Source organism: Mya arenaria, chromosome 7 (genome assembly GCF_026914265.1).
Source record: "Mya arenaria isolate MELC-2E11 chromosome 7, ASM2691426v1".
NCBI classification, from domain to species: Eukaryota; Metazoa; Mollusca; class Bivalvia; order Myida; family Myidae; genus Mya; species Mya arenaria.
Window position 1 is genome coordinate 47,440,043 of NC_069128.1, and position 15,817 is coordinate 47,455,859.

The following is a 15,817-nucleotide window of genomic DNA, read 5'->3' on the forward strand; positions in this document are numbered from 1 at the left end:
CCATTGTTTTTGACATTTATTCATGCATTTTGGAATATTATTATTCTGTGGTAAATCTTATAAATTTAGGAGTACGAGTGCATCTATAAATTATCCAGTCAAGTTGAACCGCCGCTATATCTTGACATAAAATCGGAACACAGCCTTTAAGATGCTTGAGAAACCACTCATGTTATCGATCGACCTCCACGCTTTACATTCAACTCGTCTCGGCCTAATCCCGCTCAAGTTAGACACTCCGAAGGGAAAATCTCAAGTACTGTGTGTGCAGCGAGGGGTAAACGCGGAAATGTTTTAAGTGACGATGCATTATGAACGAGATAGACTGTTTCTCGCTCTCAGGTCTCGAATTATATACATGTAGAGCTCTGTACTTGATCGGGGAGTTTTCTCACTGTAGTTTCGACTGTCAAGATGAATAAACGAATATTTTACACAGAGAGGGAAATTAGTTTACTTAAAGAGCTGGTTACGAAGCGAGTGTGTGTGATTGAAAACAAGAAAACTGACTTTAAATCTATACAAGAGAAGAACCGTGCGTGGTTAGATGTGTCGAAAGAGTTCAATGCATTTCCGTACGTGTATAGAAGGAACGAGAAACAGCTGAAGAAATGTTGGCAGAATTTAAAGGAACGATCGAAGAGGCGGGAGGAGACGGAGCGACACGAACGGGAACTTGCGTGTAAGTATCCTAATTACTGTACATTTTCTTTATAAATAAATAAAAAATATACCGTTCGTACCATTTTTGGAAGAATGATTTCTTTGATTTCGTGCATGCATTAACATTTTTTAAAGCAAAGTAAAATAACGTGCATTGAGTAACGTGCATTGACATTGAGTAACGTGCATTGATATTGAGTAACGTGCATAGAGTAACGTCACTAACGTGTATTGACATTGAGTAACGTGCATTGACATAGAGTAACGTGCATTGACATTGAGTAACGTGCAATAGGTAACGTGCATTGACATTGAGTAACGTACATTGACATTGAGTAACGTGCATTGACATTCGGTAACGTGCATTGAGTAACGTACATTGACATTGAGTAACGTACATTGACATTGAGTAACGTGCATTGACATTGAGTAACGTACATTGACATTGAGTAACGTGCATTTACATTGAGTAACGTACATTGAAAAACGTATATTGACATTGAGTAACGTACATTGACATTGAATAACGTGCATTGACATTGAGTAACGTACATTGACATTGAGTAACGTGCATTGACATTGAGTAACGTACATTGACATTGAGTAACGTGCATTGACATTGAGTAACGTACATTGAAAAACGTATATTGACATTGAGTAACGTGCATTGACATTGAGTAACGTGCATTGACATTGAGTAACGTGCCTTTAGTAACGTGCATTGAGTAACGTGCATTGACATTGAGTAACGTGCCTTTAGTAACGTGCATTCAGTAACGGGCATTCAGTAACGGGCATTGAGTTACGTGCATTGACATTGAGTAACGTAAATTGACATTGAGTAACGTGCATTGACATTGAGTAACGTGCCTTTAGTAACGTGAGTTGAGTAACGTGCATTGACATTGAGTAACGTGCATTGAGTAACGGGCATTGAGTTACGTGCATTGACATTGAGTTACGTGCCTTTGTAACGTGCATTGAGTAACGGGCATTGAGTTACGTGCATTGACATTGAGTAACGTGCATTGACATTGAGTAACGTGCATTGACATTGAGTAACGTACATTGACATTGAGTAACGTACATTGACATTGAGTGACGTGCATTGACATTGAGTAACGTGCATTGAGTAACATACATTGACATTGAGTAACGTGCATTGACATTGAGTAACGTGCCTTTAGTAACGTGAGTTGTGTAACGTGCATTGACATTGAGTAACGTACATTTACATTGAGTAACGTACATTGAAAAACGTGTATTGACATTGAGTAACGTACATTGACATTTAGTAACGTGCATTGACATTGAGTAATGTGCATTGAGTAACATACATTGACATTGAGTAACGTGCATTGACATTGAGTAACATGCCTTTAGTAACTTGAGTTGAGTAACGTGCATTGACATTGAGTAACGTGCCTTTAGTAACGTGCATTGAGTAACGTGCATTGAGTAACGGGCATTGAGTAACGGGCATTGAGTTACGTGCATTGACATTGAGTAACGTGCATTGACATTGAGTAACGTGCATTGACATTGAGTAACGTGCCTTTAGTGACGTGAGTTGAGTAACGTGCATTGACATTGAGTAACGTGCATTGAGTAACGGGCATTGAGTTACGTGCATTGACATTGAGTTACGTGCCTTTAGTAACGTGCATAGAGTAACGGGCATTGAGTCACGTGCATTGACATTGAGTAACGTACATTGACATTGAGTAACGTGCATTGACATTGAGTAACGTACATTGACATTGAGTAACGTACATTGACATTGAGTAACGTGCATTGAGTAACATACATTGACATTGAGTAACGTGCATTGACATTGAGTAACGTGCCTTTAGTAAAGCGAGTTGAGTAACGTGCATTGACATTGAGTAACGTGCCCTTAGTAACGGGAGTTGAGTAACGTACATTGACATTGAGTAACGTGCGTTTAGTAACGTGAGTTGAGTAACGTGCATTGAGTAACGTGCATTGAGTTACGTACATTGGCATTGAGTAACGTGCATTGATTTACGTGCTTTGTGTAACGTGCATTGAGTAACGTGCATTGAGTTACGTGCATTGGCATTGAGTAACGTGCATTGATTTACGTGCATTGAGTAACGTGCATTGATTTACGTGTGTTGAGTAATGTGCATTGATTTACGTGCATTTAGTAACTTGCATTGATGTACGTGCATTTAGTAACGTGCATTGACATTGAGTAACGTGCATTGATTTACGTGCATTTAGTAACGTGCATTTAGTAACGTGCATTGATTTACGTGCATTAAGTAACGTGCATTGATCTACGTGCATTTAGTAACTTGCATTGATTTACGTGCATTGAGTAACGCGCATTGATTTACGTGCATTGAGTAACGCGCATTGATATACGTGCATTAAGTAACGTGCATTGATTTACGTGCATTAAGTAACGTGCATTGGTTTACATACATTAAGTAACGTGCATTTAGTAACGTGCATTGATTTACGTGCGTTTAGTAACGTGCATTGATTTACGTGCATTAATTAACGTGCATTGATTTACGTGCATTGAGTAACGCGCATTGATTTACGTGCATTTAGTAACGTGCATTGATTTACGTGCATTTAGTAACGTTCATTGACATTGAGTAACGTGCATTAAGTAACGTGCATTGATTGACGTGCATTGGTTACGTGCATTGAGTAACGCGCATTGATTTACGTGCATTTAGTAACGTGCATTGACATTGAGTAACGTGCATTAAGTAACGTGCATTGCATTAAGTAACGTGCATTGAGTAACGTGCATTGAGAAACGTGCATTGCCATTGTGTAACGTGCATTGAGTAAAGTGCATTTTCCCTTTGTACGCAAAAAAATAATTAAAAGTTAATGTAACAAATAAATCATAAAGAATTGTACATTTTAGTTAATGTGTACCTGATTCTGAGTTTAGCTTCACAATTGATTTGTGATTTGAAATGATCATCAAAGGGACGATTGTTCAGAACTATGTTAGAGTTAACAACGTTGTTAACATTAAAGCATCGTTGTTAACTTTTTATAAGGTTAACTAATTGATGTTGTGCTTATTTATTCAAATATAACTTATACAAATGACTAAGATGTCTTAAATTCTGTTAGAAATTCTACAAATCGCAAGTGTGTCTATATGAAACTTTCGGAGCAATAAAGATCTGAAAATTAACAACGATGACGTTTACAACGATTTTAACTTGAACCAATTTCTGATCAATCGGCCAAATGACTTCGATCATGCGTACATCATATTTATAATCTAGATGTAATTTTATTTCTAAAATCCTTGTCACTCTGTGATAGTTTTGTACCGTGTACTGTACCCCCTACCCTTGGGGTACCCTCTACCCTTGGGATACCCTCTACCCTTGGGATTGAACAATATATAACTCGGGCTTCGCGCTCGTGTCATGATAATTGCAATTTATCGGGTAGTGGGTGCAGTAGTCATTCTAAAATGCCGTCCAGGCTTTTTTTTAATAACCATCATTTACTTAAATAATAATAATAGTAATGTCAAAAATATTGATTATAATTATAGTTATTATGAAAATGACAGAAATGACAATAATTAATCATGATATAGTTTGTATAACTCGTTAATTACTTAGTATATTGATTATTTCAACTGTCAATATATATACATTTTCATATGCATTTTATATTATATTTGTAATATTTGTTCATGTACGTTTGTGTCTTGGCCATATCGATATTTATGCAATGTGTAAATGGCCAAAGGCAAGATGCCGATTTGCCAATAAAAACTTGTAAAACTTGTAAAAATTAAAAAAAAGCCTGGACGGCATTTTAGAATAACTAGTGGGTGCAGTAGCGATTACTTATTGTGTGTTTCTTCACAAATATATTTTTATAATACAATGTGTCCATGCGATATACTAGTAGTAGAAACAATTCCTGAAATGTATTTAACGTAGATTTGTATTGTTCAGATAAAGGAAGAGAAAATGATCCCATTTTCGTCGACGAAACTGACGACAAATCCAGTTTAGCTTCACTAATAGTCAAGCAAACCGAAATGGGGGCTGGAGGCTTCGATGGCTCGGAGAATCGTATGGAAGGTAAGATACCATAATAATCCAATTGACGTACTGATGTGAGTTTACAGTTTATTCAAGTCCAGCTTAGCGCACTTGCTTCTCATCTAGGCGATCCTGGTTCGATACCCGGCCTGGGCGCATGTGAGTCTGTTTTGTGGCCACCAAACCGGATGCGATGGTTTCCTCCTGGTACTCCGGTTTACCCCACAACACGGGACTTAGCACCCTCGCAGTACACGAATATAAATCGTGGCAACCAGAGTGATGAATATAATATTGTAAAAAAATCACGGTAGTTGTAAAATAAATAATTTAAAATTTAAATTAAAGTATACGGAATTAGGTAATCTATAGATATAAACAAACTTTAAACACATACAGCGATATATTTATGCACAATCGCCATAAAGAATTACAAAAAAGCTGTATACATGTATCATCAAATTATTTACAATTCCCAGTAAGTGTTAAAGATACAACTTAAAAATGAAACGTATGTCCTAAAAGTAATTTTTACCGTCACAATTTAATGAATATTGTAAAATGCACTTCTTTTTCAAAACGTTTGGTTGCGTTTCGAGAACCCGGTGCTAATTTGCCGTTTTGACTATTTTCCTTCAAAGAATATATCCATTCGGAACTCCTCGGCCAGTTGTTTTCGATAAAAATGGCCAAGGAGTTCCGAATGAGAATAGATCCACGCGGACTAGTTTTGATATGAAGTAATCACATTCATTTTTTACAACTGAAATGAATAATCTGTGTATATCTTCTTACAGACACCGATGAACACATTCCGACTGTCGCTGAGCGACTCCACCATTGTCGGCATTCCTCTTCCGGTCCAGCAGAAGATGGTGGCTCCACGTCGTTTGGCTATAACATTGTGAGTTAGCGTTTCCTTGTACATGCTACAATGCTTCTATAGCGTTTTATGTACCGCTTTGCATGATTTTTGATTTTGTCATCTGCCATAAGTATCGCGATACAGCGTTACTATAACTTTGTTTCATGTGATAAATGTGATCATCTCACAAACTGTCCTTGATATCTTTGCTTAAAGCTGCAGTCTCACAGGTTGAACGTTTTGACAACTTTTTTTTTTATATTTTGTCTTGGAACGAGCCAATTTTTGTGAAAATCCATGGAAACTTGTGATTTTGCAGACAAATAATTAAATCGCAGATTTTTATATTTAAGTTCAAAAATTAATGTTTTGTGCAATTTTCTTAAACCGTCATTAACGGTTTAAGCCATAAAACATTATTTTCGAATGGCAATATGCAAATCTGCGATCAGATCATTTGTCAGCAATCTTATATCATATGTTTACACAAAAAAAATGCTCTTTCCAAGACAAAAATAAAAACAAACTTGTAAAATTGGTATATATGTGAGAGTGCAGCTTTAAACTACATATCAGATGGGCGGTTGTTCGTTACGATTGATAAAAAAGGTGGAGCCGAAAATTATGCAATGCTCATATGTCCTTAAAGGCCTAGTTTAAGCCTTCTACAAATGACACCCCCACGCACGCACGCACGCACGCACACACACACACACACAAACCCGTGTATTTGTATACAACCTCTGTTAATTGATCTTAATCTTATTGCCTAATTGTCTTATCAGATCTCCAATCTGAGTATCCTGCTGCGCAGTTTTGGATTGGACCATAAATGGCTCTAAGCCAATAAACCAATATACAGGAAATTGGCCCCAACTGTGACACCAGTGCAAGTAGCAGAAGGTGCACGGCAGGGGATTATTATGCCAAACATTCCTTAAACTAGGCCTTTAAACAGGTCGTAGTTAATCCGTTGTCACGTGTCTAATGTTGAACCCCATGACATGTGTCTCATCACAACGCCACCCAGGATCTGTAGCTCATGGATAACGTCCGGCTACAAGAAATCTGTAAACAATGTCCAGCACCCAGATTACTTTTCCTACATCGTTATTATTTAGAATGATATGACCTTAAAGTTTTACAACAATTGTCATCCTTCTAAATATATTTGCGAAGACATATCCCATGACATATCCATGATATCTACAGGTTTCAGTCTTCCAAAAATTGTCTCAGACATTTGTGATGGTTTATATATTATGCTTTATAAGAAAACACTGTTTGGTATTTTCTTCGATTTTGGGGCAAAAAATGCAAGCAGTCGTATAAATATTTTTTTTGTATTTCCAGAAAATAGGTGCGGTAAGTCTGTAGAACGAAGAACATTTATATATGGCCTTTTATTTATATTCACCGAGCATGGGCCCCTTTGCTGTGCTAGAGGCAGTAGCTCAAAAGTGGAGGGGTCCTTTATATAATTTTCCCACCATTCATTTTAACACCATTCGGAACTCCTTGGCCATTTTTATCGAAAACAATCTCGGATGTATGCCGGTACATCAGTTGAAGTAATTCGTATTTTTTTAATTATATCATTAATTAAATTTAGTGTATTAAAGAGTTGTATTTATTGATCTAAGTTTAAATTGATTGCCAGTGAAGTGTTTTATTGCAAGCATAATTAAGATTCCAAAGAGTTAAGACATAAAGTTTAACTGATAACTAAAATCACTACGCGATCTACTTGCAGCGGACTTAAACGTACCCATTTTTGAGTATGTAAACCGTCCAAATACATCCGAGGCAGTTTTCGAAAAAAAAAAATGACCGAGTGTTCCGAATGTTTCAACACTATACTTGGTGTTTACCACTATTTCTTTTGCCTGTAGGAAATGGAACACCAGATACGCGAGCACAGTGCCCGGATGGACCTGATGGCCGCCCAGCTCCGACACGCGAGGGAGGAACATGAACTCAAGATGGAAATACTGGCACTCAAGAAGGCCGTGCTAGAAGCCGAAGTACACAAGTATGGCGGAGTGTTGCGGACAATGGATGCAACATGATGCTTTGTGATGTTTGAAAGTGACTTTGAACTTAAAGACAGGATTTAATTTCTGCATATGCAGCTATCAACTAGTATCGCGCATTCCTGCGAGGATTTACGGCATCTTGATACTGTTCTCTTCTGTTAAAGGTTTCTGTTGATAATAACTGGCATTCAACTGTGCTGGATGCGGAGCTTTACGTTAAGCATGTGTGAAGGAATACGGGTGCAACCTATATTGTGTTAACCATTTAATTGTTTCTTATGAATGTATATAAATAGAACGACAATTCATTATTCTCGTAGTATTACACCTTGTTGAGGCAAACTTCTTAAGTCCTATTTTGATAAAAGAAAACACGTTGAATGCAGTCAACGTTTTTTAAGAATCAAAATTGACTTTGTTCCTCGGTTCCGAGAAGGGGTAATTTCCAAAGTTACACCAACCGCACGCATCTATCTACTTATTTTGAAAGCCCTTGGGGGATGGGATTGTCATATGACGGGTATCTGTTTTTGCCGCACTCTTTAAAGGGACTCGTTCATGGTTTGTAAAATGCTCTTTTTACAGTTTTTTATAACTAAATAAAATATGGCAAATTAGTAGAGGTGTTAAAATTAGATACTGATTAGATAAGCCCTCAAAGAATGTTGATATATGCTCAAATATTGTCTTCGAAGTCCACAATTTTGAAATGCGTAATGAAAGCAATTTTACAAAAGGCTGTAGCTCGATTGTTTGATTGATATTATCACGTGATGCTACCAATGTTTCGAATAAAGGTTTCAATATCCATCAGCTAATGATAAGTTATTGTGGGTGGGTGGTTATGAAATCGGTTTTCTTTATTTTTTCTTGCTTGAACATGGGTGCGCTCCCCATATGTATAAGTATGCTATAATTGTATTATCTCTGCTAGATCGGTATAAACGAGTAAAATAATTGTAATATAAGTGTTTCCAGTTGCATTACCGGGAACATTATTTGTTTGTGCCAAAACATGGTCGAGTCCCTTTAAATATCATAATGTCTCCAGTTAGCTTAACATTGTGAAGTAGTACTGTTCGAGATTTCATTTTTAAGGACTTTTAATAGGTCAATGAAACCTCAACGAAACAAGAGCGTAAGTTTTTTCTTTTCATTTATTCAAGAACAAGAATACAATGAATAAAACATCAATACATCGCTTGCAAACAGACAAAAACGAATTGCAAACAGACAAAAACGAAAAAGAAACATATGACGTTATAAAGTAGTCAAAAGAGATATGTGTCGCATCACATGGATACAAAAACTGACATTTCCCAGCCGGAATTATTATGACTCGTTAATGATTCATTAACAGGTAACAGGTATACGTATCTACAGACAAAGGCGCACGTGGGTTGAGCAGGCATGCACAAAAACTTACTGATAACTACTTTGTGGGCAAGTGCTTGTACTTAAGAATGTAAAGGTACTCGTGTATATGATGTGAATAAAAGGTTTGTTACAAGGATAAGACATAAACGAAAAAATCATATAAGAAAAATACTCTAAAGAATTAGTTAGCCTATTGAAAATTGATTCATCTTAGCTCGGATTTACGAAATTATCTTGAAACGGTTATATGCGAGTCCCTTTTTGGTGTTTGTTCATAAAAGTAAGTAAAATAACTCAATTTCATCAACTAATGAAAAAGAGTTGTCAACATAAGATATGTAAGTTCCTTTAAAGTGTCACACTTTCACACAGTTGCTACAAAAAAGTACACGTATATCCATTCTGTACGGTCATCATGGGCTTACTTTTGTCGAACTGTTGAGGTTTGATGATAATAAAAGTTGGAAAACGATACTGACCGGTTAAAATGTTTGATATATCCGATCAACATTTTATTTACTTATGGCGGCAACACCACGTGATATGAAATCCGTGTTTGATTTTGGAACTCCTCGGCCTTTCTCTATCGAAAACAACGTCGTATTTATGCCGGTACATCGGTAGAAGAAGTTCCTTTTTTAAATAATAGTATATTAATTGTAGTGCATTTTGTACATCTAGGTTTAAAATGTTTGCCAGTAAAGTGTATTATTGCATAAAAATATAAAGGTTTCCAACAGTGAAGTCATAAAGTTTAACTCCTAAATTGAAATCACTACGCGATCTACTTGCAGCGTAGTTAAATGCAAAGATTTCTGAAATTGCTAACCGTGCTTATACATTCGAATGTGTTTTGGATCTAAAATGGCCGAGGTGTTCCGAATGCTCCCTGTATATTATAAAAGTGTTTTATTCTTCTGACTCAAAGAATGCTTATAATGAAGCAGTTTAAAACAAAATTAGTTGGGGATTTAAATTGTCGATCACATCCATGAAGGATCCTTTCTGTCACTATTCTGTTCGCTAATTTTCACGGCGAATTATTATAATGACTGTACATCCGCATCTGCAGGAACATATGATGATGACATCGTCTGCTGCTCTTTTAACCAGCGCACCGTCATCCGTGGAATCTAAAAATATATAAAACGTTACTGTAGCTGATTACGATTGGAGTCACACTTAAGCTGCATGAACTTTGGCATGTATCAGGTAAAAAATATTTGACATGAAGTAAGTTTTTAATTATTAAGACTGGGCGGAGTGTGTGTATCTAGTCCTTAATCATTAAGATATTACTTCAGGTCATCTAACTGACTTAGAATAAAACCTCATTGGCTGACACATTGTCAATGCAAAATCTGACGCAGGGCGTGTGTAGCGAATGATTGGCTGTAGGCGGACCTTTAAACACCCGCGAAAGGTAAAATTATTAAAGATTAAGTCTTAGTACTTTATAATTGCCTATCTGCAGTTTCAATGGCTGGAAATGTTGGTTGTATTTTAATCAGGTTATATGCTAAGGATCAAACCAAGCTTACTAGATTTGTTTGGAGATAAATTCTTTAAAAAAATGAGTTTTGATACTGTTGAAGAAAACTAATTCAAATATTAATATAAAAATATTTCATGGCAATCGATAATTTGATTTATAAAATAAAGTTTAAGCAAGTACTTTGGCGAGATGTAGTAAGATGCTTAAACCTGTGATGCTTAAACTATTTCGAATAATTGGGTGCAGGTCCCCAGGTGATGACCATTTTCGATTTTTGTAACTAGAAATGACAATAATGTATCCAATCAACAAGTAGACCAGTACATTTGTTAAATATGTGCTCCCTTTTTTACGGTTGACAACACCTACCTGTTTGTTGTCTCAGCATGTAAAGGTCTCTTCCGGCGCACATGACAGCCGCCTGCGGTCCCAGCACCGCCCTATTGACAGTGATGTCTGTCACAAAGAAGCGCTGCTTAGAGGTCTGTGCTACCTCAATAGATATCTGTAATTTGAGATAAGATATATAATCTATACTATACAGGCGAACCCCGTTGACTCGAACTCCCATGGACCGACGAAAATACTTCGAGCCTCGAAAAAATCGAGCCAAGCGGGAATGCTAACCTCAAGTTAAGAAATCGGTCCTTTATATCCAGTTCGAGCTAACGAGGAATTCGAGCCAACGGGGTTCGACTGTATTGGTATAAAATATGCAATAATGTACTAGTATTATGTCCTCCCATAATGCCATTGAGTTGATGTAAAACACTGTAAAAGCCAATCGTAACAACTCGGCCATCTCCGGCAAGCTTCGGTATTGATCTCGTTATTTTAATAGGATTCAATATATACGAAAAATTGATGAGGCCACCTGCGTTACACACACTTATTTTTACGCCAAGTAGACCTATTCGGTAATGATTCTTGGCTTAATAACGCCTTATGGAAACTTGAAATAAAATTCAAATCGAAGGAAAAAACGGCTTCATATTATGCGCCATGTGTTCAACCTCGACGGTTGAAAATACATACAATACGTTTTAAATATGGGCGCCGACATGATGGACTGTTTTTAAAGACCCGTTATTAAATTCGAAGTCATATCTGTTGGATTATAGCGGAGGTGTTCCGATTTTGCAACTGGACGAGTAAATAGGGGATTATTTTGGAGTCTTTCGGACCCACAAAAGATATGCTATGCTAAGTCAATGCATGCAGAGTAGATAGCAATAGGTTTTGGAGAATCATGCTCAAGGTCGTTTATTTCTAAATATCTTTATAAATTATCTTAACCATTTTAAACATATACACTCTCGCGTATTTCTATCGTTTAGAAAATGTTTAAAACATTGATTGTTGACTAACCATCATCTTCAAGGGCAAGAATTATCCTAACATATATGTAGGAAGTAAGTTGATCTGTTAAAAGACTAATTCGTGAGAACTGTTTAACCATATTTTCACTATATAACTTTCGCGGATTTCTCCAAAGTTGTCAATGATAACCTCGTTGCTTTACGTTAGACCGGTGTTCCGCATTTTACACGTCTAAGTTTCAGCACTAACCTGTTGCTGTCCATTGCTGCTGTAGTTATCTTTGTCACTCATGTTAAATGTGGTCAGGTAACAGCCAGGGAGGTGGTCCATCTTGTACACTAGGAAACCCTTGGATAGAGGTAAATGATTATAATCGTAGTAATTTAGTAAGCGAGTCTTACAAAAAAAAACACAAAAAAAAAACGAGTTAGACCAATTCGGCTGTATTAATTCGGAACTCCTCGGTCATTTTTATTGAAAACTTATATGGACGGTTTAAATAGTCAGAAATCGGTATGTTTAAGTCCGCTGCAAGTAAATCGCGTAGTAATTTAATTTAGCAGTTAAACCTTATGACTTAACTCTTGGGAATCTTAAGTATGTTTGGAATAATACACTTCACTGGTAATCAATTAAAACTTAAATCAATAAATACAAGCTAAAACACTGCATTTAATTAATGATATAAATTCAAAATTTTACGAACTCTTCTACAGAAGAACCGGCATACATCCGAGGTTGTTTTCGATAAAAAATGGCCGAGGAGCTCCGAATGGATTGTATTATGTTCATCGGTTTGTTTATTGTTTTAATTACACACAAAAGAAATAAAAAAATGTGCAGTGCTGTATATAAGATCATCTAGCATTATAAAGAACTTTTGTACTGTGCTTGATATTATTTTCAATGTTTTCAATATATATAACTCATAACCGCAAGGTAACAAGTATGTGGACCGAAACCGTTCAAAAACCAGAATGCGGAAAAAATAACAACGCTATTTAGTATTCAGTCATTTATTAAAGATGAAAGTTTGTAAATGTATTGCAAGGCATATGTTATTTGACTGAAAAGTTAATCATTCTTTATGACGCACGTAGCACACCCGCATATATTATATTCCTTATTCCTGCGCAAGTAGTTGTGATTAGTTTATTGGTGGAACATAACCTGTGTATATTAACATCTGATGTAATTGATTCAGAGTTTTTCCCTTGTTGTAAAATTTGCCATTGTTGTTAGTTTTCTTCATTAAACTTTTTAAATGTGATTTCGCCTAGATTTCGATGAACTGTCTGGCGCTGCACATCTGTGACCTGTTATGTATTGAATAAGTTAAAACCCTTAAATCATGTTCAGACTTATGTTATTGAATTGACCGCTTAACACATGTTCCAGATATAAACAGCTTACTGTCTCATAGTCCTTGACAACGGTGCCGTTGGTGGCGGCGTACATGCTTTCACGTTCCGTGATGACCAATGTCTCCTTGACAACGTGGTGACCGTCCTGGTAGAAATCCGCCGTGTACGTCTACAATGAGATGAAATAACGATGAATTACCAACATTACCAACGTACTACGTGAACTACGTCGTTGGTTGCCCAGGCTCTGCTTCATTCAGTATCGTTGGACAGTCTCTTAGATAATCAAAAATTATGTATGAGTTAGGTTTTTTTGGTGCCGAATGGAGACCTTTTCCGAATCATAGCAAATGAAGTAACATTATGCGTGCACATTTATGATTATGGTAGAGATCAATTCTGACGGTTTAAGGCAGCTCTAATATTTGGTAGATCGTCAAAATTGGACTCTTACTTATTCGGCGTTTGTTGGTGAATTCATCGATCTACTTAAAATGATATTTGCATTTTGGTGCGGACATTGCCAATCAAGGATTTTTCACTTTTCCTATTCATAAATGAGAATATATAAGAAAATATTTTGCAAGATAATTAGGATTCTTAAACGCAGAACTTCTTCTAATAGTTTAATAATATATATATTTATTTTCTAAAACAATTAATGTCTTAAACCTGTTGTTTTCCGGTCAAGCCCAGAGGGTGAAGGGAATACCCTAGATACACGGAACCCAAGATGGCGGCCGTCATCAAAGCCAGGAACACGCATGCGCCGACCACCAGTAGTGTCCGACTGCCAGTCTTGGTCTCCTGAGGAGTAAAGGAAGTCACAATAAGACACAAGAAAGTATTGGATTCGGTTTAACCAATCTCATTCAGATAATCTCTCTCACTTATTTCTTTAGTATTGAGTTTAATCAGTGGAATAGCAATTGATATTTTCATATATTTCATTGCAAATTAGAACTACTTATGATCACCATAAAGAAGATATTATTCAAGTTTAATAAAATCTTCAAGAAATACTGGCTTCGCCACTCGTTAAAATAGGTTTCTCTATGACACTCGTGAAATGAAATACGATCTTACACTTAAATCAACAAATCAATTTCCTAAATATACGGTCCGCAATGTTTTACTATATTCATATTGCAAATGAACGCTTATTTTGCCATTCTAAGTCTTATACTGTTCTTTAATATAAGGTAAAAAGCATGGATTCAAGAACCTGATATCGCCAAATCAAAACAGCTTTCATTGATAGGTAAGAAATAGTACTTCACCGGGTTGAAGTAACTGTTTTGTACCGAGTTGTCATGGATAAGGAATAAGTATAAAGGAACAGCGTGGTAATATATTATAATCAATTGCACAGAAAAAAAAATTAGGTTTCATAGATTATCAGACTATGAGTGTTGGAGATAAAGAGAAATCCACTTTTGTAAAATAACTAAAAGGTTACACTATTTTTGGAACATAAACTAATTTGATATTACAATGATTTAAACTTAAATAAATTTTAACTGACAAGTTTAAGTTTTGCATAAGTTATACTGCTGCTGTACGGTTAATAAAAACGCAATACAATACATTTCCTCATAATAACCGTATTTCCTTCTTTAAAATGAAAAGTATAAACAAACACTGACCTTGACCCCATTCCAGACTTGACCTTCACTGTCCTTGAGGTTTCCAATCTGTGGCTTCATTCTGAAGGTTGCTGTTTCCAAACGAGTTATTCCTAGGGACCTGTTGAAAGTCTCTTCGTTTCACTAGATCCTAGTTATCTAAGTTGGCTTGGAAGGCTGTAGTCCTGCTAGGTTTCTTGGCTTCTTGGTCAGATCTGCTTTAATCTTTATGTACGTTAAGAAAAGGTAGCCTTATATACAACTTAGGACCCGGATTTCAAAACTGGTTGGTTAGTTTTCAACCAATAGACTTGAAGCAATAATAAAATTGTATATTGTTTTGTAAACATGTGAAGTTCAAAAGTTTATGTATCTGATTTACTGCGTTCGATTTTGTGGTTGGTTGCCTCTACCCATCCTTTTATGATGAATGAATCTGCAGTTTTGTTCAACTTAATCCTATAAACGCATGGTTGATTTGTTTACGTATGAAACAGATCCGCATGTTTTTACTTTAAACTAGATTTATTTACGTAATTTGATTTTAATGGTATCCGGTTTATTCTCCCTATCGATACAAATAGATCTAAGGATAATTTAAATTTAAATTTGTTTACCTCAAATAAAATCTACGGTTAATGGGTATGTCTCATATGTTTCAATTTCTTAATGCATGCACATTTAAAAACGAATGTTTTTCATTCAATAACAAGCATAATTGATAATTAGTATGTCCTTATTGTGCTTGCAGAATGCTAGTATATTTAATCTGATAGGACTGTTACAAAATGAACACAAAATTAAATAAAACAACCTTTCTTGTTATAACAATTGTGCAATTGAAATTAAATATACTTTGACTAATGCCTAGGTAAACCACGGTATTATTTTACGTTGTATAATTATATGTTATAAGAATAATATAATAACAATTACTGGGCTGAATAACAAATGGTTTTGAACTACATTATTTATCACTACTCTTTACATTTTATTTGATTGTATTAT

General features: G+C 35.9%; 2 protein-coding genes across 2 annotated transcripts; one reads left to right on the forward strand and one right to left on the reverse strand.

Annotated features, from left to right (window-relative positions):
* Nucleotides 1–209: 209 nt before the first annotated feature.
* On the forward strand, nucleotides 210–7,936 carry LOC128241655 (myb/SANT-like DNA-binding domain-containing protein 3). The gene is made up of 4 exons (XM_052958678.1): nucleotides 210–682; nucleotides 4,638–4,766; nucleotides 5,525–5,631; nucleotides 7,485–7,936. The coding sequence occupies exons 1-4, from the start codon at nucleotides 415–417 to the stop codon at nucleotides 7,659–7,661; spliced, it is 681 nt and encodes a 226-aa protein (XP_052814638.1). The 5' UTR covers nucleotides 210–414; the 3' UTR covers nucleotides 7,662–7,936.
* An 844-nt stretch (nucleotides 7,937–8,780) lies between these two features.
* Nucleotides 8,781–15,146, reverse strand: LOC128241734 (uncharacterized). Its single transcript, XM_052958792.1, has 6 exons — nucleotides 14,831–15,146; nucleotides 13,857–13,991; nucleotides 13,234–13,353; nucleotides 12,070–12,168; nucleotides 10,870–11,005; nucleotides 8,781–10,138 (listed from the first exon to the last, which is right to left on the reverse strand). The coding sequence occupies exons 1-6, from the start codon at nucleotides 14,888–14,890 to the stop codon at nucleotides 10,029–10,031; spliced, it is 660 nt and encodes a 219-aa protein (XP_052814752.1). The 5' UTR covers nucleotides 14,891–15,146; the 3' UTR covers nucleotides 8,781–10,028.
* Between the last annotated feature and the right edge of the window lie 671 nt (nucleotides 15,147–15,817).